This window comes from Cucurbita maxima, unplaced genomic scaffold (assembly GCF_002738345.1).
Source record: "Cucurbita maxima cultivar Rimu unplaced genomic scaffold, Cmax_1.0 Cma_Scf00011, whole genome shotgun sequence".
Taxonomy (NCBI): domain Eukaryota; kingdom Viridiplantae; phylum Streptophyta; class Magnoliopsida; order Cucurbitales; family Cucurbitaceae; genus Cucurbita; species Cucurbita maxima.
Genome location: NW_019272027.1, coordinates 4785405 through 4805231, shown reverse-complemented (window position 1 = coordinate 4805231; position 19827 = coordinate 4785405). Strand labels below are relative to the sequence as shown.

Here is a 19827-nt window from a genome sequence, read left to right as displayed (position 1 = left end):
AAAAAAAAAAAAAAAAAAAAAAAAAAAAAAAAAAAAAAAAAAAAAAAAAAAAAAAAAACCTTAATTATTGTGTGTTTGGTTGAACTAATCCATCTGATTTGCGACCATGACTTAGTTCTTAAGTAATCACTTCATTCATCCCTTAATCCACAAAATTACATGATTAATTAAAATAAATATTTTTTTTTAAATTATGAAGAAATAATAATATAAAAGTTATAAATAAATTGATGTGATTGAGAAGAGCCCGCGTGGTTGCTTCTGCTTGCTCTTATAATTACCCTCTCGCGGTCCCCCCTCTACCACCGCTTCGGAAGCTCTAACCAAATCTCATTTTCACCTCTCTACGACTGTTTTTTTGGTTGATTTGATTTGCAGATTGTTTAATCTCGGATCGTTTGTGTGCTTGTTCTCGTATATTTCTGTGATTGATTTCTTAAGATGGATGCGATTGTCTCTAAAATGGGAGAGCCGAGGAATTCCGATTCCATGGAGAAGCGACCGTGTAAACGCCGAAAAATCGAATCGGAGAATCGAATGCCGGATATTCATGGCGCCGAATCCACGGATTTGATAACACGGTGGAGAACAGAGTTGGAGCAGTATATTTACTCTTCAAAACTAGTTCAGGCTCTCCATCGAATCAGCCAGAAATCCGCATTACCGCTGGCGAGATCTTCGATTAACGGCCGGAAAGTACGCGATACGGCGGATCGAGTTCTCGCCGTTGCCGCTAAAGGCAAGACGCGGTGGAGCAGAGCGATCTTGTCAAATCGACTGGATCTCAAACTCAAGAAGCAAAAGAAGGTGAAACCGGCCGGAAACTGCAGGTGGACGAAGAAATTGGAAGTACCGAAGACGAGGAAATTGCCGGCGGTACAGCGAAAAGTTCGAACTCTCGGCCGCCTGGTTCCCGGCTGCCGGAAAATCTCATTCCCGAACCTCCTTGAAGAAGCTACAGATTACATCGCCGCTCTACAGATGCAGGTCCGCGCCATGACAGCCGTTGCCGAGATTCTCGCCGGTGCTCCGGCCGATCGTCAAAACTTCAGAACGAACTCGTAGAAGCCAGGTCCAAGGCTTGGAATGCCAGGTGTTTTTTTTTTTGTTATGAAATATTTTATTGTACACATTTTAATCTCTTCGTTTTTTTGTTTTGAATTTGTTGATTGAGAAGGGGTACCTAATGCTGATTCTCTTAATATAATTAGAGAAGAAAAATGAGCAGCATGAAATTAGTGAATTAGAGTTTATTTTATTTCTTTTCTGTTCCTATTCAACATTGTTCATACTTCATAGTGAAATATTGAAACAACAATTTGAAAGTGTTTTTAGATTATGTTAAGATTTAATCGTGATAAGATCAAGATGAAGCATGAAAAAGAGAGATAAAATGGAGGAGATGATATTAAAAGTTAGATGAGAAAGGGACGGGTGAAAATCATTTATGGATAAGCTCTTTTTTTTTTTTTAATTAAATTCTCACACACGTGCGCATCGTACCATCATTATCATCTTCTCATTCTCTGTTTCCTAAACCCTAAACCCTAAATATACTTTCCTTTCCTTTTTCACTTCCAACTTTTATGTTATTAGCACTTTCAACCTTTATGTTATAGCTTTGGTAGTCTTCAAATTTTATTCTTTTAATAACTTAATTTAATCTCTGCCCCTTTTTAGAATCGTAAACGAAAATAAATTGAGGGTCGTTACTTTAGGTGAGAATCAACGTGGAGCACTGTCGTAGTGTGTCTCAAAACATCATCTTCAATCACAAATTAGCCTATATATGCCCTCGAATCTAGCCTTCGATTCTAGATTTTTAGGGGTAGTTTTGGTTATTGGGTTCATTAGAAACTTCTTTAAAGGTAATTGACATTGACATGTGTAGTTTTAGTATCTAATTAACTCCTTAGATGATTATTAGAGCCACATTTGGCATTCAGGCATCCATTTCAAAAGAAGCCGGTCTAAAACTAAATATAGGGAAGACATGTCTCATTTGCAAAATGAAAGACCTGTTGATATGCTTTTCAATCCATTATCGAATAGTACCTTTTGATGAGAGATATGAATCAGAGACTTTATCAAATAATACCTTTTGATGAGAGATATGAACCAATAAAGAGTTTTGCTTATTAAATATTAGGAAGTAAGGACAATAGAGCACACATATTATATCGGCAGTAAAATGAAGAATCATTCAATTCAATTCAAACTGAGGTCCAAGGATCAGCCAAATCATTCAATTCACCTCATGAACCCATTGTTAAAACCATCAGGCCTTCACCAAATCAGCTCGGGGCCTCCATAGTCCAAGCCTGTACTTATGTGTGTACTTCAATATCAGCTTCCTCTGCCACATACCACAAGAATGGAAGCATTTTGATAATTGCATACAAAGCCTATGGCTATCATTTGAGCTGTTTTGGCGGTGAAACATGTCTATGTCTTGCTAATCCATATCATTCAAATAATATGAATACTGTTGAGTTGAGGAAATACTTACATGTTTGCATGGAATTCCAAGTTTTTTGAGCTCAAGTGTGCGAGTATCAAGCAGCTTCGGGAAGTCACCAATCTCTGATTCAAGTTTAGGCACATGTGACTCAACCCCATACCCAACACCATTTAAAAACTCTGGTATTCCGACCTTTACTACAACACAAATGACAACAAATCAAGCACATGTACATCTCTTATCTTATTGATCACACACTTACAAGGAAATAATAATAGCAAACCAATGATGGATGACATACGAAGATATCAAAACTATGAACACTTCCTTTACTACACAATCATGCTCTGCCTCTTTGGGTAATAAATTCATTCAGTAAAGAGTTGACAAATGAAGTATAAGGCTCAATTCCTGGGTCAGATGAGAATAAGTTTTTAAAGAAAATAAGAGTGAAAAAACACTTGCCGACATATGGGGTAGATTTAGAAAAGAATCTAGCAAATAAAGGAGCTGAGTATGGTTGCAGTATAATCTGCCTCCATGCCATTCTTCTTGCTGTGGAACAACAAACCCATCAGTTTCAAATCAGATGCAATTCCTCTAGGGAGGAAGGTCTTAAGTTTTTAAGTTTAAGTCTTGCACGTTTAGTTATGAACTAATTCAGATTGTGAAACTGCAAATGGCTCATTAAATCTGTAACGAGCTAGCAGGTATTATACTCTTTGGGCTTTCCCTCAAGGCTTTAAAACGCGTCTGCTAGGTGAGGTTTCCACACCCTTATAAAGGGTGTTTTGTTCTTCTCCCCTACCAATATGGGACATCACAAAATCAACTATATGGTATTTGCTACTCGGATAACCATAGTAATTCTAGAGCTAATACGTGAAAGAAACTCCCAACTTTTGGAAGGGATACTTTTATTAGATAAAAGGTCGACGCGGGCTCTGGCTGTTGCTCTGATGATTCATGATGTATGATGTCATAAGAAGAATTACCAAAAAAGAATGTAGACAGAGAGTACCATCAAAAAGCTTTACATTTCATGACCTTAAAATGATCCGACCAAGCTGAAGATTTGACTTCAAAGATCCTTTGATATCTTCTTTCCATACAAATATTCGATAGAATGGCCATGGAAGCATTGAATTGATCCATTGCATTCATGGAAATAACAAGATCACCCAAGGACTTCTAAAACTTCCAATATTTTGAATGGAAATCTAGTTCTAACTGATAAGGATTCCAATTAATTCTATACTTCAAAAAAATAAAAACTCCACCAAATCTCTTTTAATAAAACAAAATACTCTTCCTAACCTGCCAACACCTAACTCACTTTAATTCAAACTAATACCACAGAACGCAGAACTGTTCAAGCCCTACAGAATATCAGAAGTTCTCCCTAAAGCCAATCTTTCATTTTCTGTTTGGGCTCCTAGATTTGAGAGGAACGAGAAATCATCTACCTCCAGTATGATTTAAAAATTGTTTCGAACCAAAAATAAAAAAATAAAAATCAGTCCAGGATATGAACAGGTCAAATTTTGGAGGATTACGAACTCACAATCGAAGTCTTTACAAATGTAGGCTATTTGGAAGTCGATTGAATCAGTAAAAAGAGAAAAAAGATTTTTTAACCCAAATGTCTTTATAATATCAGTATATTAAATCAAGAAGAGAATGGTATGAATCGAAAAAATGATTAAGAAGAGAATGAAATGAATAGAAAAAATGCTAAGAATTATGAAGAAGAGAATGAAACTTGCCACTTGTGTGTGTACAGACCTCGGTGGTTCTTTTCGAGGCAAAAACTTGGAGGTTCCGACGTTGGTTCTTCTCCATTCATGCTCGCCGGCGAAAGTTACGTATCTTTCTTTTCCTCTCTCTCTCTCTCGTTCTCTCACTGTGCAGGTGTTTTGAGTCGTGGCTGAAGACTGAGATGGGGAGTGGAGATCCGGGGCATCGGCGAGGCGCGTCGTGAGGTGTTAGAACGAAAAACTCTAGCGCTCGCCGGAGTTTTTCAGGTCTCGCCGAAGACCTCAGTAATTTCTGATCTTTTTTCATGCGTTACACTTTCTTTTTTAAATCTTGCTTTAAGTTTGAAGTTAAACTAATTACTTTTGATTAGTCTTAGAGTGAGTCATCTTTTGATTTAAGAGTGAACATCATAAATTCAAAGTTCTATCTAAGAGTTATTCATCCTTCTAACTATTCATCTGTCTAATTACTCTTGGTTGGAATTATTTGTTAAAAGTTAGTTTTATTTGTGAAAGTTTGCAATGATCCTAAAGGACCTCTAGCTTTGCAAATCTAGATTTGTTGGTGCTTATCATTCTTGACGAACCTCTACTTCAAACCGAAACTACTAACTGAACCTCAGCTTAGGAACCAAAACTCGACAAGCAGGACCAAACGAACATAACTCAAAAAATTTACTAACTTCAGCTTATGCCAACAAAGTGGGTGGATTTATTATTAAAATGCTTTTGATCTTGACTGAATGACTCAAGTATGAATGACACTTATCCTATGGCCTATGGCATATCGATACAATTGATCTATCGCTAAACTTCAGGTTTCCAATGAGCTTCTCATCAAGCTTCTTAAACTTTGTTCGATCTTCGATCATGTGTTGCTTGCTCCATTGTCTAGGTTCCAATGCTAGTATCCACTCAGTCTTCTCCTTTTGTGAGAAGGTTCACCATAATCATCTCTTCCTTGAGCATCAACAAATTGGCCATCTTCTCGACCAACATCAATGTAGAATCTTGATCATGTGTGAATATGAGGTTTGTCTCCTCATTCGCTTCTTCTTGTGGCACTATGCTGCATAATGCTTGTATTTTCCACAAGAGTAATACTTAATCATACTCTTGTCCGTCCAAGGTTGACATTGTCATGAATTTGTGAGGTATTGTTACGACCTCATTTGCCACCACGTCTGCGACCACGACCTCTACTTTCCTTGTTGTGGCAGTCATGTCTATTCGTACCTGAAAAAGGAAGAATCAGTCGCATCTTCCCTTTTTGTCTGTGCGAGCCACTCCTTATGTGTCAGTAAGAGATGTTTCTCCTCCTCTCTATCGTCATAGCCATGAAGTCTCTCCTATAGACCTTGAGACGACTAACGACCTCCTTAACTGACATGTTACTAAGGTCGACGAACTGCCCAATGGAAGTAACATATGCATGAATCTCAAGAAGGACAACTCGAAGAAACTTCATGATGATGAACATCTCCTCCACTATAACAACCCTAAATTTTCACATATCTAGAGTCGCCACTAACGTCTCATGCTCATTTCTAATGCAGAATATAACTCTAAGAATGCTCATCTTTACTAGCAGACAAATTTAAAACTTCAAAATACGTTAAAACATTAGAAAACACTGTCGAACTTACGTGTTTCAAACATCATGCTAGAGTTCAAAATAAGATAAAACAATTACAAATTAAATAATTTAAATAAATGAAATGCAAACACCCTATCCTAACCAAGACTAGGAATTTTAAATATGCAATTATCCTATGCACGCGCCACAGTCTCTGATCACGATGCCGCCGTCAACTGTACATGGGCACCTTGCCTTTACTGAAAAAACAATATGGCACACGGCCTGAAATACTCAGTAACTGACCCTACTATAGGGGTCATGTTAATGCAAACACATGCCGTCATAAATTAGGGACCTATCTCTAATCATCCTAAGGGTGGCCTCTAGTCTTGGACATATTGACTGTGTAGTACTTCCCTACACACGACTCACACGTGTGAGTGTGAATCTCCAGGGCGCTCGCACACCTCCTGGACCCTCTGGTCAAGCTAATCTGTAGTGACGTCCGGAGGTCAGCGGAACCCCATAGTGTCATGCGCCTCATGAACACTCTCATTTGTGTGCATTTGCGCTCATCATACCGTGCGCGTCTGCACTCATCATCTCTAGGCGAAGTAGCCCTATGCTTATGAACATACAATATGCGTGAAGTCTCTCTAAGTCCAATTATACATCTCTTCTGACACAACCCTCTAGTCTCATCTTTTGGTTACACTATGTAACACGTGCTCGTGGATATTTACATTAATATCATTTTCATACTCTTAGGGTTGTGTCCTATGTCGATCTAACGACATGATGCAATATGGCAAACAACATCATAAGACACGTTCAACATGGAAAACATCATCATGTTAATAACATCGTCATGCATACATCATACTCATCATAGAAGCCATTAAGTACATCAGATATAACATGTACGTCATGCATCGAAACATAAATAAAGTACATTTAACATACATCACAACACAACGTCATACTTATACATCATCATAATTCAAACAATCTTTAGTCTATCGTATAGTAAGGCCACTTACTTGGTTGGCTTTAGCTGGAGTACTCCCTAATTTAATTAACGCAAGTTCCCACTCCTCGAGAACTATTCTAAATGTTGTCGGAGTTCACTTCCTATTACACCGTTCGTCATCTTTTGTTAGTATTTCACATTTTAATTAATAATCCAACTAACAATATAAAATACGACTCTAAAACAAAACTTCAGTAAAAATCGAATTCCATATTTTCATGGTTTCTAAATTGTATTGGATAATAAACTTCGAGCTATTTGGATCATTCAATTTAAATATGGTTCGTAATAATATTATATTTAATGGGTACAAATTATAATAATATTTTATATTTTCCATTTTCCTATCTCCTCATCATTTTTTTAATTTCCTATACCGTAATTGTCATTTTCAATCCATTCTAATTTTCTTTTCTTTCATTTTTTTTTCTTTTAATTTTAATTCTTCTTTAATTCCGCCAAATTTTAATCGCTCTCTTTTCTCGTGGATTAGGATATCATAATTTCTAACTCATATCTAAATAATTGCAACAAATTTCTTCTATAAAACAAAGTAAATCTAACTACAAACTTTTTCAAATGACATCTTTCTTCCATTATCCGCCTAATCATCTCTCTTCCATAGACCTTCCCTATAAAATCTTTTCTTTCTTTTTCTTTTCTCTCATGAGGGAGATAATTTAGGGTAGGGTGTGGTCAGTTTTTTTTTTCTTCTTTATTTTATTATTTTTATTTTACTATTATTATATATATAACCTAGTCGCCTAATGAATGAATGTTGTGATGATTGTTGTCAACTTCATGACAAATTGGTTTATTGACTCACCGTCCTTCGTGTGGATAGCTTCGAACTCACTTTTCAAGATCTGCACTCTTACTTCCTTGGTACATTCAATACCCACATGCATTGTTTGTAGCATCTTCCATGCTACCTTTGCTCAGTCCTTCTCTACGAACATGAGAATGACATCTTCTAAGACTTATTAGTAGATGGCAGCAAGAGTCAATTAAGACACATATTTAGCGACTATGTTGCCTAATAACTCTTCATGAATAGCGAGTGCTAGAGTGTTACACTCCCCTTCTTTCAACAACTTTATGTAGTGACAACACTTGTTTCGACATTGTAACTCTTATACCAAATGTTCAAGGTGTCCCAATATCATAATATGCCAAAACAAACAAAATTAATCACAAAAAACAACTTGAAGAGAGAGTTTCTTGGAACAAAAAATTTCAGTACTTTTAATAGGGAAAGAACTAACAAGTTTACTAAACTTTCTTGCGAGTCAAATGCAACACCACCACCAATGTTTCTCTAATACACTTCTTGATACCAATGTTTCTCTAATACACTTCTTGATAGATTATGTTATCACTCTAAACAACCAAAAATCAAATTAACCATAGCCCACATAGATCGAATCTCCAAATTAAAACACATTTGAACATGATTCAAACCATCGAGATTTAAGGGCGTCTTGGGAAAATAATCATTTGATTTTAAGTAGTTTTATTTTTTCAAGTTTGTTATGAATGAAATTAGAATGTTGTATTTATGGAAGTATAAAGGTTAATGCGAGTAATCTATGATTGAAAGCTTGAAAACAATACCTGTGGTTCTTCAAGATCAACATATATTTACAGACATGAACTAAAGAACAGAAGGATACTACAACTACACAAAATATGATCTTGAATTTCCTAATAATAATCTCCCTTCTTGATTTTCCTGGAGCTATCCTTTTGGAAACAAACCCAATTCCTACTATTTTGGGTTTCTTCCATCTCATTAATTTAGAGATTCAACCAAAAGAAAGTGACGAACTAGCACAGGAAATGAGGTGCTGCTGTTGTTGGTGTAATTAGTATTTGTTAGAACTCTCTACTTTCTATACCTTCTTCCTCCTCTTCCTCAGGCAAACACAGAACCACAAGACAGCGCCATTAACAGCACCGCCGCCTGCTCCTCCTCCCCAAGCTTCCCCTGTTTCTGAACCGATGACACATTCTGCACCACCACCACCTCCTCCCTGAATGGCATCATCACCCTCATCCTCAATGACCTACATTCCCCCAAATCCTCCTCCCCATCTCCACTACCGCCACCGCTGGTGGTGGTATTGATGGCCGTTGTGCCACTGGAAGAAGAAGAAGAAGTGGTGGAGCTATGAGGTCTCTCCCTCTTCCTCACATATCCTCTGTTTGTGGATATTCTTCTCTTTCTAAACCTGATCCCACATGCATTACACAGTGACTGCAAAAATCCCATATAGGGGAACAGCGGTTTTTCTTTTAGAGTTTTTCATTCTTTAGAAGCTAAATACGAGGGATAAGTAGAAAAAAACTAGAGAGAACTATTGAATGTATTGATGAGAAAATAGATGAACATTAAGAACAGTTGTGGAGATGGGTAGGTAGGTTTGATAGATAGTGGAGAAACCCAATACAAATAGAACCAAAAACGAACATGAATCCATATCAGAAGCTAAAAATGGAACAAACAAAATGCTGGAAGAAGAACAGGTACAAGAACAGAGTAGAAACCCAGTTTCAAGAATGAAGAAGAACATAACCAGAAACAGAGCAGAAAGCTAAAACGATAATGGATACGAAAAAAAACCCAGAAGAAATGAATAATCAGAAAGAAACCATGAATCCGACATACTAAGAAGAAGCTGAAGGAAGCAGAAGATTAAAAGAGAGGGAAAAAGAAGAAAAAGGCGATAAGAGAAACCTTAGGACCAGCAGGGCCTCCACGCCACAAAGGAGTCTTGGTAGTATTGCAATCAACACAGCATTTCTTGGTCTGGTCCTGGAGTTGGGTCCTCGGCGACAGCCCCTGAAGAACAGAAGTGGAATTAATGTAATGATTGCTCCCTCAGTTGTGGAAAAGAAAGAAGAGGGGATTAGATTAGTATGAAGCGCTGTGAAACCGACCTTTTGTGTGACGTCCATCATACCCATTTGGAGGTATTGTGAAGAAAAGTGAAGATGATCATTAGTGAGTGGAAAAAGAGAAGAGGGAGAGGGAGAGGAACCGACAGGGGAAGAGAGGGAGAGAGAAGGGATAAGAAAAGGGAGGAAAAACCCTAGACGGCATTGCCAAAACCCTAAACTCAGAAATAAACGCCCAAACAAATGGGGTATATTATTTTGTGTTTTTCTTTTCGACCGTGAGATGATACACATAATACTGGTATTTCATCCATTCATGCTTATCATATATGACCTTGTGAAATCTCACAAAACATGATGCGATGGTAATACATGCCAAACATGCCATGGAAAATATATGCCTCACAACCATTTAAATCGCTACCCCAGTATAGTCAAGCCCAATAATTATATTACTCTATTTATATTTATGATTTAAGTATTTTAGAATAAAGAACGAGATATTTTAGAGAAGAAATCTGTATATTTTAAAAAAAAGATTTAAATTTGTTATACATTGATTGCATCTAGAGCTTGCTCATTTAGTAATAATACCCTAAACCCTAAACCCTATCTAGTATAAATACCCCTCTACTTTCCTAGGTTATCGTTCCCCTCAACCTATCTAGGCTACCCAACCTAGATTATCATCCCAAGAGATACCTCTATGTCTTGTAATCTCTTATCAATTGCTGTTAATAAAGAGTGTTGTGTTCAACAATTATAAATATGCTGCAAGTTTCACGTTATTCTTTGATCTAACATAGTGGAAAAAATGCGAATGAAAGATGTAAAATTCAACATCCATTGAAGAGGAGAACGAAACCCTCTTTAAAAGGGCATGAAAACTTTTTAAAAAACTAGTGCACTTAGATTGGGTTTCCGCCTGGATTGAGAAAATCAGTTGATGAGATTGTTGCATAATTAGTGTATAAGAAGCTAGCTTTTAGGTGACTATGTTAGATGAGAAGTGCATGGACAAATAGAAATAAAGGGAACTCATCTTGTAAGATAATCTTTTATACTAAAGATAAACAACAGCTCAATCAATCAAACAAATTTAAGAGAACAATACAATTTCATCCATTCATAAGGACCAAACCAAACTGTGGATCGAACATCAAAAAGAGCCACAGCCACATTTCATAAGAACCTATTCATCATCATCATCATCATCATTATCATCTTCTTCCCTTTTCAACTTTTTCTTCTTTTTCTTCTTACCATCTTCTACATGATCCACCACCACCACCTTTTCCTCCTTGCTCTTCTTTTTCTTCTTCTTCTTCCCTGCTTCTTCCTCTCCCTTTACTCCATTTATGTCTTCTGAACCCTCCTCCTCTGTTTTCCTATCCAACTTTCGCTTCTCCTTCTTTTCCGATTTCACATCCACCCCGACATCACCGTTTTCACCCGCTACCTCACCGTTCGCATTGCCTTTCGATTTCTTTTTCTTGTTCTTTTTCCCTGAGCCTTCACTTGGCACTTCTTCTATATCCATATCAGTTGCTGCCACAATATTTTTCATCAGTGTCAAGTGCTCAAAACACCAACCATACCCAAAACAAACAAACATAGGTAATAGGTAGGTATATATCATGGAAGATAAATTTTCCCCTTCCATCAACTGTTAGTCACATCGTTATCACATTAAAAATAAAGAAGGATCCATTTTAAAAACATGTGGAATTCACCAATGTTAATGAATTATTATAAAAGAAACGGTCATAGTGTGAACAAGGTAGTACTCCTACTCCTCCACAACTCCAGCATCTTCCAGAAATAAAAGTGATAGAAGGAAACATTTAAGCATGAAAAACTATGGTTGCAGAGCCACACTATCTCAAACAAATATTGACCATTCTTAAGGTGAACAGTCACAATCATAGCATTATTTATACCTTTGTTATCTGCACTTTCAATTGCATCCTTCATAACATCTATGTTTTTACGAGGTGCGATTCCCTTGTCATAAAAGTCCAGGCGCTCTTCAACTTGCTCACGAAGTTTTTCCCCAAAGGTTGTGGTACTCTTCTCTAAATGGCAATACAAAATTATAAATCAGACCCAGCAACTGGTGGCCATAACTTACTATAGAAAATAGTCCATTGTATTATGCAGGAAACTACACAAAAACTACACAATAATTACCTGCAAAGCAATCAATCCGCGATGCAATTGAACATTTGTTAGCAAGATAACGAGCCATTCGGCCTTTGTTCCGTGCAGACGCTCGCCCAATGAAAGAAGAATGGAAGATCAGTCCATATTTAGGGGTGTTTCCCTTTGTTTTCAAAGCCCTGAATAGAAAAAAATGAATTTATTGGACCAGCATTTTATTAAACAAATCTCAACTAGTAATAATACTTTACTTTCATGGCATGAATATACTTAAAAAATTAAGTGGCTACATTTCTACGGTTTTACGAATAATATTTCAAAATTAGAACCCATGGCATTATGGTCTTAAAGAGGAAATGATGCTTACTAATTCAAAACAGAGGAAGACACAAACCTGAAGAGTGCTTTCTCTGCACCAAGAATCTGAAGGGTGGAAGAAGGGCACTTGGCCAAATTCGTGAGACTACCGGCATGAGAAATCAAACGGGCCCCAACAACTTCACCAATCAAAGAGGCCAAATTGGGAGCAATATCATTCATTTTGGAAACTAGGTAATCAAAAAGCTTCTTCCTGTATTCAGATAGATCCATCACCCTCTGTGCAAATTGCTGAACATTGATCAAGTCAATTGGAGACAAATCTTGGCCTGCAGTATAGACGAGTACCAAATCAGGTATCGGAAAAATAACAAAAATCATAGGAAAATGAAATTAGCCAGAGATATACCCATGGAGGCTTTGGCTGCTTCAACAATCTCCTTTGCTTTATCTTCATCACCAATAATGTCAATCAAACCAGGGATTTTATCTTCTGCCAACTTCGATTTGTCCTCGATAAATTTAGAAACTTTGGCATAAAGATAATTGTCACTCACAATCTTCACCAACTCAGGGAAATGCCATGAATACCACTCTCTGCAGCATAAAAGTAAACATGAAGTAATTGATGACAAAGACTCGTGATTTCCCGGAGAAACAAAGATTGTTAAAATAGCATCCGAAATCACCATCTTGAAAGAGAGAAACAAAAGTAAGCTTTTCTCCAGATTTTAAAGCTTCCTCAAAAACTGATGCTGCTAGTTTAATAAAATACCTGACTCTCATGGAGAAGGAATTAATGTCCTTGTCTAGAGTGTCAAGAAGGAAGATTGCTTGAATCACCATGTTATCAACACGGTTAACATTGAACTTGACCTTTGCTCGACTGTAACTGTGTCCGAGACCAAGCTGGGCCTTCTCCAAATCTGATGACTGTAGATACAAATAAACGGTTAGAGGAAAAGAAGTAATTTGACTGTAGATACAAATCAATACTGCAAGAAATCAAAGTGAAATAGTAGGAGCAGCCGAGCAGGCAAACCTTGAGGTCCTTTATGAATTTGTCGAAGTGTAGACGCACACCCCGAAGCAGCTCCAAAACAAACTCATTACTTTGACATGGGATTTTAGTTTCTTCAAATATGTTCGACCCAATTTTGGGTTCAGCTAGTCCCAAAACGAACTTGGCCTTCTTAGCTTCCTTGACTTTCGGAAGATTAATTTCCAGAAAACTCCTCAACTCATCAGTCATAAGCCCTGCCATTTACCAATACATTATTTGCAACAGAAACTGAAAAGATTCAACGTGGTATACAAAACAATTGATTCGAGGAAACGATTAAAACCGGAAGTCAAACGACTGCATGGTAGATTGAGTCGTTGAGGGAGTTAGTTACCTTCGGAGACCGAGTTGCATTGCTTAAGCGCATCGAGAGCGGACTCAAAGGGGTGGAATGCGGCAAGTTTGACGACCTTGCCGAAGCGGTTGAGGTCGGAGACGGAGCTCCGAACAGCTTCAGTGTTCTGGCCAATTTCGTCGAGGCCATGGGCATGAAAGAGAGCATAACCAGAAGCAGATTCATATAGAAGATACGTTAACGCCATGGGAAGAAAACCAGAGGGACACTAAAGAAGTTGTCTGAAGGCGTCAGCTGCCGGAGTTGAGATGAGATGAGAGAAAGCGAAGGTGTAGGGTTTAGGGTTTAGGGTTTGTGAGATGGGGATGAAAGCTTTTTACTGAATTCTAACCAGAGTTCATTTTGTTGGGCTGGGCTTCGAGGCCCAAGACCAAATGGGCCTGAAAATGGGCCTGCAAATGGGCCTGAATGTTTTCATGTCTAGATCTATAATACTCCGTCTACGCATGTGCACATAAATCCATTAGACAACTGAACGAACACAAAAAAAAAAATAGAATATGAAATAATATATCATAGGTATGTGTTCGTATACATGAGTGGATAAGTAAATCTATAAACTTATGAACACAACATATGCATGAAGTCTCGTGTATAAAATCATAGTTTAGTGAGATTTCTGTGCATAATTTGACTTAAATTCGAACCTGCATTTTCATGGTATTTCAAGCATGTTTTATAATATGATTAAGCATATGTTGTGTTAGTCGTGCATCAATAAACTTCATCTAACCTATATCGTAAGCATTTCAATAATATGTTCGTTTACAACTCAAGCTCGACTTTAGGCTTGGGTCACGTCGGGTGCTTCACCTTGATATTGGCTGCTCTGATAACGTGTATGTGCGAATTGAGTCTTGGAGTTCAAGGCGTGCATGTGGGCTGACATGTGTGTTGAGGCTTGGGCCTCAGCTCACACGAGGTGGGTTTGGGATTTGGATGGAATGTGAGTTGATTCGCCCCAAAACCATCACTTATGTTGTGACCTTCATATAGTGACAAGCAAAAAGACACCGTGACATCCATTTGGTCACATGAGTGTCAAGGTAGAAGAGTGTCATGATATGACCGAGAAGAATGGTGCATCATCTAACACACCAAATAGATGTGCATTGAAGTCGAGTGAAACATAAGCAACATCGAGGCAATGATATCAACATGAGGGACAAAAATACACTTGATAAAGGGTCGGGTAAGGTCCCAGCCTTACCCTTGAAATTTGAAGTTTAGAAAGGAGTTTGGACATGCAACTCTAGAGTTAAGTCCGTCTAGATAAAAGATGGAAGCTCACCAAAATAGGTGTCAATCAGACACTGGATGGAGGCTCCACCACAATGTATGACCATTCGCTAAAATGATGTCTACACCTGCCAAATTGGAAATGCCTCATAATATACCTTAGAGAGTGGCATGACGATAAATGTGTCACAATCCCATGGTGTCACATACCTCTCCCCAGGATTGTGAGCGACGATCAAATATATAGACTTGTGTGTACCCAAAGAGTGGATTATTCGAGGAGTAGGTCCTAGACATCCTAGAAACAAGAGACAAGTTTTAAACCACCTAGAGGCCTAAGAACCTAGTAGACTCTACGTCATACAAGAAAGACAAAGGTAGCCTATTTGTTGCTAAGAGTATGTATGGACAGAGCCATTAGGGTTTCCACTACCCTATCCACTCTAGTACCAGTACTGTAATGCCCCAAGCCCATCGTTAACAGATATTATTCGCTTCTGCCCATTAGTCTCATGATTTTAAAACACGTCTCCGAGGGAGAGGTTTCCACATTCTTATAAAGAATATTTTGTTCCCCTCTCCGACTAATGTGGGGTCTCACAATTCACCTCCCTTTGAGGCTCAGCATCTTGGCTAACACTCGTTCTTCTATCCAATCGACGTGAGATCTCACAATTCACTTCCTTTCGGGGCTTAGCATCCTCGTTGGACTCGTTAACCCTCTCCAATCGATGTGGGATCTCACAATACACCTCCCTTCGGGGCTTATCATCCTCGCTGGCACACCGCTTGGTAACTAGTTCCGATACCATTTGTAATGGTTCAAGCCCACTGCTAACAAATACTGTCTTCTTCGGCTTGTTAGCCTCACAATTTTAAAATATGTTCGTTAGGGCTCGTTAACCTCACAGTTTTAAAATGCGCTATTAGGAGGTTTTTACACTCTTGTAAAGAATGATTCATTCCGATCTCCAACTAATGTGGGATCTCACAAGTACTATGCAGATAGGTATAGGCCTATTAGGGAAGTGCGTCGAAGGATTGGAGCTACACAACTTTGGGTGAGTATATGGTCTTGTGGGAAGGGTTTTGTAGCTAATCTTCTATAGAAGACGAGCAGACTACCACACACCATACTATCCCCATTAGAGAGAGAGAGTTCTACGAGGTAGCACCTTGACTGAGGACACTGGCTTCACATTGCATAGACAAAGCAAGCTACCTAAGTCTAAAAATAGAAAAGTAAGTTGAGCTTAGAGATTAGATTTGTCACCTGGAAGACATGTGTGCCAAAAATTAGTGAACCACCTCCTTCATGCCCAAAGTGGATCTGTGAGCAGCCAAAGTATTGTTCGAAATGTAATGACCCGAAATTTTCTACTTAATTTAAGGTCGCTACTGTATACGTACCATAAACATTGAATGCGGAAGACTTCATTTAAATTTCATAAAACATAACCTTTAACTTAAAACACAGTCATGGACTTACGTGTTTCAAAAACATCTTTAAAACGACACAACAAAAGACCCAAAATAAAATAAATAAGCGTTTAAGTTTAAAACATCATATTCTAGCCTAAGTCTAAGAAAATAAATACCACTATCCTATACATATGCCATGATCTCGAGTTACGATGTCGTCGTCAGCCGTACAGGAATGTCTTGCCTTAACCTGAAAAATGTAGTAGCACAAAGCTTGAGTATTTAAAGAAATACTCAGTAAGTCATCCCACTATTGGGGTTAAATGCAACAATCACATGCAATGAAATGATGGGACCTATCTTTCGTTTCGTTTCGTTTCGTTTTCCCTACGGTGCTGTCCTAACGGGTAATAGTGGACGTGTACCATATACTCTACACACAGCTCATATGTGCGAGTATGGGCTCACCAGCTAATTCACACACCGCTGGGCCACTATCATTATCCAGTAGGCATACTCTGGGAGCCCCTTATGTTGAGACTCGTTAAAACTAGTAACCATCACGACAACGCTATGCAACGCATTACGATCGTTATCCTGCCATTTGATGTATGCGTCCGTACCCTTGTGATGGGATAGGGGTATCCCCCAGATGAATGAACACACATAATGCCTAAGGTCCCCACTACTTCTACATTTATTATTAATGAACATAACCCCCCTGTCACGTTCCATGCTTTATGTCCTTCTCATTTTCAATTTACATTTCGTACATATTCCTATTAGGGTTATGGTTCCAGACAGTTTACCATGTTTCATGTCATACAATTCATGTTGTTTACATTCAAACATTCCATACAATCATGCCATAACCATTCAAGAACAACATATCGTTACATGCATTACACATCACATCAGACTAAACAACATACATAACATACGTTCACGTTCACATGACTATGTACTTAAGCACAATAATCTAGCATACAATGTATCATATCATAAACAAGTCATAACGTAAACACTTCATAGTCATATCGTTCTCTAACTTACCATAGCTTTAACGTTCTTATACCTATCACAGACATATCATTACGTAACGTACCTTAGTCATATCATCACAAGAACGTATCCTAACGCTATCGTTCTATCAATCTATCACAAACTTATCCCTTTCTACCCATAACCTAACCGTATTCTTTCATCAATCTCTCCTATCCATAGCACTTCGGTGTGTAACCTAAACTTAACGTTTCATGAACGTATCTTACTCCTATCGTTACATTTCGTTTTGTGCATTCTTCTCGTATCCTATCTCAAACATATCATTGAGCACATCATACTATAATTATTATCATACAATCTACATATTATAACATAACATAACATATAGGAAGCATATCGATCCACAGACAATTCACACATATCAATATATATGACACATGTCAACATCAAATATAACCATGTCGATAGTAAGGTCACTTACCTGGCTCGCTTAAGTCGTTACAAATATATCTTTAATGAAAGTTCGATTCCGTCCTTTGAAATTCGAGTCAACCTATATGAGCTCATGACATCAATTTTAAGTTTGAACTCTATAAAATTATTTCCCTAATTACCTTGGCCATCTGTAAAAATTATTTCTTGTTTTATTGTTAAATAATGTTCAACAAATCTTTCCTCAATCTCCCTCTCTCTCTAATTATTTTCAATATGTAAGTAGGTTTTCAATTGTGTAAACAGATATTACTACCCAATTTTAAGTGCATTGTTTGGCTACGATCTTTTAGTTTTTTTTATTTGTTTATTTATTTTGGGCTATTACACGAAACCTTGAGCACTTTAGATGCTTAGACAGTAGTAAAGAGTATGTCAAGACTTCCAAGTGCTCAAAGTAAAGTTCGTAGTGCCTAGTAGGTCAAGAGTATGTCAAGACTTCCAAGTGCTCAGAGTAAAGTCCGTAGTGCCTAGTAGGTCAAGGATGCGATGAGAACTTACAAGTAGATGCTTAGACAGTAGTAAAGAGTATGTCCAGACTTCCAAGAGCTCATAGTAAAGCCCGTGAGTACCTAATAGGTCAAGGATGTGATGAGAACCTACAAGTAGATTGTTTACTGAGTATTTTTATAATAACTCATGTTCAGGATTCTGATGGTTCAGGATTTAGAATTCAGAAATTTACCTAAGGATTTAGAATTCAGAAATCTACCTACTCCTCGCTTCTTAAAAGTGAAGGCTATCTCCGCAAGCCAACATGAGTTCTTTTAGCATGCTTTGTTCTCACTCACATGCATCTTAGAAAAATTCCTAAGAGGTCACCCAACATAGGATTGCTCCAAGTAAAACACACTTAGTCATGAAGTTCCTATAGTTGAGCCACCAAAAAGGAAGGTGCACCGTGTTGATATAAATATTACTCACTTTCTTTAAACATTTCTTAATTATCCTATATAAGTGAATTTAGAACGATGAATTTCAAATTCAATATCAACTCAACTTGATTTTGAGCCCGCAAATCTCTCCTTTACTAGATTCATTGCAACTTTTATAATCATCTCTCTCCAATTTTTCGTCTTTCTCCTTCTCCTTCTTCGAGGTGGTCACACACCACTCGCTCTAGTACACCTCCACTCGGACCGCTCGTGGGTCTTGATGGTGAGATCCCTACACACAATAGTGACCACGAGATCGAAACAATAAAATACTCGTACCCTCTTCCTTGAAAATCCCAATGGACGACACACGAAGGATGAAAGGGGCAAAGGTAAGACTTAGGTACTAGTGAAAAATAATTACAAAACTTTGAAATAGTTTAAAAATGAGCTCAAATAGTGTTTTAAAAGCGAAATATAATATAATTTTAAAATAAAATAATATAGTGTATTTTTAGATAATTGAATTTAATCTCAAATATTGTTCGTAAATTCTTAGGAACAAATCAAAACCAAATGATTAAAAATATTAAAAAAAATGTAAAGTATTTTAGTAATAAAAAACAGAATTAAAAGAACAGAGATAAAAGGAATATATAAATATAGAGTTGCAATTAATTATTTGGTTTCTCTTTCTTCCATTTTGGTTGGTGAAATTCAGCTTCGACAAAACCAATTTTTGATTTTCAGTTTGCAGTTTTCTCTCTCTCTCTCCTCTCTCTCTCTCTCCTCAAAACCCTTCAATCTTCGCTTTTCTTCCCCCTTACTTCTCCCTCTCCAATTTCTCTCTCTAGGGTTTCTCCCCCTTTTTCTTCTTCTCTCTGGGATCGCAAGCTTCCTCAACTTGCTTCAAACCTCCTCCACATTGAACCTCCACCCATGGATGCTGATCCCTGGACTTCTCGCCTTTCTTCTGCTTCTAAGCGCTACCAATCTTCTCTTCTATCACGATCTGGTTTTCTTCCCCCTCCTTCATTTCCATTTCTCATTTTCACTGCCTTTCCACTCATTTCCAACTCACTGCCTTTCTAATTGCTTTTCTGTCCATTACCCTCTTTTTTTTTTTTTTTTTTTTTTTTTTTTTTTTTTTTTTTTTTTTTTTTTTTTTTTTTT

General features: G+C 37.6%; 5 protein-coding genes across 7 annotated transcripts in view; 2 read left to right on the top strand and 3 right to left on the bottom strand.

The window, feature by feature from the left end:
- Positions 1 to 299: 299 nt before the first annotated feature.
- LOC111486520 (transcription factor bHLH149-like) lies at positions 300 to 1336 on the top strand. The gene has a single exon (XM_023133704.1). The coding sequence runs from the start codon at positions 442 to 444 to the stop codon at positions 1063 to 1065; it is 624 nt and encodes a 207-aa protein (XP_022989472.1). The 5' UTR covers positions 300 to 441; the 3' UTR covers positions 1066 to 1336.
- An 859-nt stretch (positions 1337 to 2195) lies between these two features.
- On the bottom strand, positions 2196 to 3157 carry LOC111486535. The gene is made up of 3 exons (XM_023133725.1): positions 2927 to 3157; positions 2510 to 2658; positions 2196 to 2356 (listed from the first exon to the last, which is right to left on the bottom strand). Exons 1-3 carry the CDS (start codon positions 3006 to 3008, stop codon positions 2279 to 2281), a joined length of 309 nt encoding a protein of 102 aa, XP_022989493.1. The 5' UTR covers positions 3009 to 3157; the 3' UTR covers positions 2196 to 2278.
- Positions 3158 to 8395: 5238 nt separating this feature from the next.
- Positions 8396 to 9972, bottom strand: LOC111486528 (GATA transcription factor 16-like). The gene is made up of 3 exons (XM_023133716.1): positions 9768 to 9972; positions 9565 to 9669; positions 8396 to 9084 (listed from the first exon to the last, which is right to left on the bottom strand). The coding sequence occupies exons 1-3, from the start codon at positions 9792 to 9794 to the stop codon at positions 8743 to 8745; spliced, it is 474 nt and encodes a 157-aa protein (XP_022989484.1). The 5' UTR covers positions 9795 to 9972; the 3' UTR covers positions 8396 to 8742.
- A 777-nt stretch (positions 9973 to 10749) lies between these two features.
- Positions 10750 to 13917, bottom strand: LOC111486447 (nucleolar protein 56-like). Of its 2 annotated transcripts, XR_002718882.1 has the most exons (9): positions 13601 to 13917; positions 13246 to 13460; positions 12979 to 13136; positions 12613 to 12800; positions 12280 to 12532; positions 11916 to 12064; positions 11572 to 11800; positions 11385 to 11513; positions 11294 to 11345 (listed from the first exon to the last, which is right to left on the bottom strand). XR_002718882.1 is itself a non-coding variant. In XM_023133610.1 (8 exons), exons 1-8 carry the CDS (start codon positions 13806 to 13808, stop codon positions 10918 to 10920), a joined length of 1662 nt encoding a protein of 553 aa, XP_022989378.1. In that variant the 5' UTR covers positions 13809 to 13917; the 3' UTR covers positions 10750 to 10917. The 2 variants fall into 2 exon arrangements, 1 of the variants encoding a protein (XP_022989378.1); XM_023133610.1 differs by lacking the exons at positions 11294 to 11345; positions 11385 to 11513 and adding an exon at positions 10750 to 11273 and having other exon boundaries at positions 11666 to 11800.
- Positions 13918 to 19358: 5441 nt separating this feature from the next.
- LOC111486516 (protein DEHYDRATION-INDUCED 19 homolog 3-like) overlaps positions 19359 to 19827 on the top strand; it is a 4948-nt gene continuing 4479 nt past the window's right edge. The window contains exon 1 of one of the 2 annotated variants that reach the window (XM_023133700.1): positions 19359 to 19669. In XM_023133700.1, coding sequence (XP_022989468.1) covers positions 19594 to 19669 — 76 coding nt within the window. In that variant the 5' untranslated portion in view covers positions 19359 to 19593. The remainder of the gene's footprint in view (positions 19670 to 19827) is intronic. The other variant, XM_023133699.1, reaches the window with a different exon arrangement.

Bases quoted from the DNA above. Each gene is read 5' to 3' on its own strand.
- LOC111486520 (XM_023133704.1), top strand. From the start codon at position 442: ATGGATGCGATTGTCTCTAAAATGGGAGAGCCGAGGAATTCCGATTCC.
- LOC111486535 (XM_023133725.1), bottom strand. From the start codon at position 3,008: ATGGCATGGAGGCAGATTATACTGCAACCATACTCAGCTCCTTTATTT. The intron at 2,659-2,926 runs GCAAGTGTTTTT...TTTGTGTTGTAG, and splicing joins TAAATCTACCCCATATGTCG to TAAAGGTCGGAATACCAGAG. The intron at 2,357-2,509 runs GTAAGTATTTCC...GGTATGTGGCAG, and splicing joins TTGGAATTCCATGCAAACAT to AGGAAGCTGATATTGAAGTA.
- LOC111486447 (XM_023133610.1), bottom strand. From the start codon at position 13,808: ATGGCGTTAACGTATCTTCTATATGAATCTGCTTCTGGTTATGCTCTC. The intron at 12,801-12,978 runs GTATTTTATTAA...TTTATGCTGCAG, and splicing joins TCCTTCTCCATGAGAGTCAG to AGAGTGGTATTCATGGCATT. The intron at 12,533-12,612 runs GTATATCTCTGG...TCTATACTGCAG, and splicing joins AGCAGCCAAAGCCTCCATGG to GCCAAGATTTGTCTCCAATT.
- LOC111486528 (XM_023133716.1), bottom strand. From the start codon at position 9,794: ATGGGTATGATGGACGTCACACAAAAG. The intron at 9,670-9,767 runs GTCGGTTTCACA...TCTGTTCTTCAG, and splicing joins TGATGGACGTCACACAAAAG to GGGCTGTCGCCGAGGACCCA. The intron at 9,085-9,564 runs GTTTCTCTTATC...GGATTTTTGCAG, and splicing joins GAGGCCCTGCTGGTCCTAAG to TCACTGTGTAATGCATGTGG.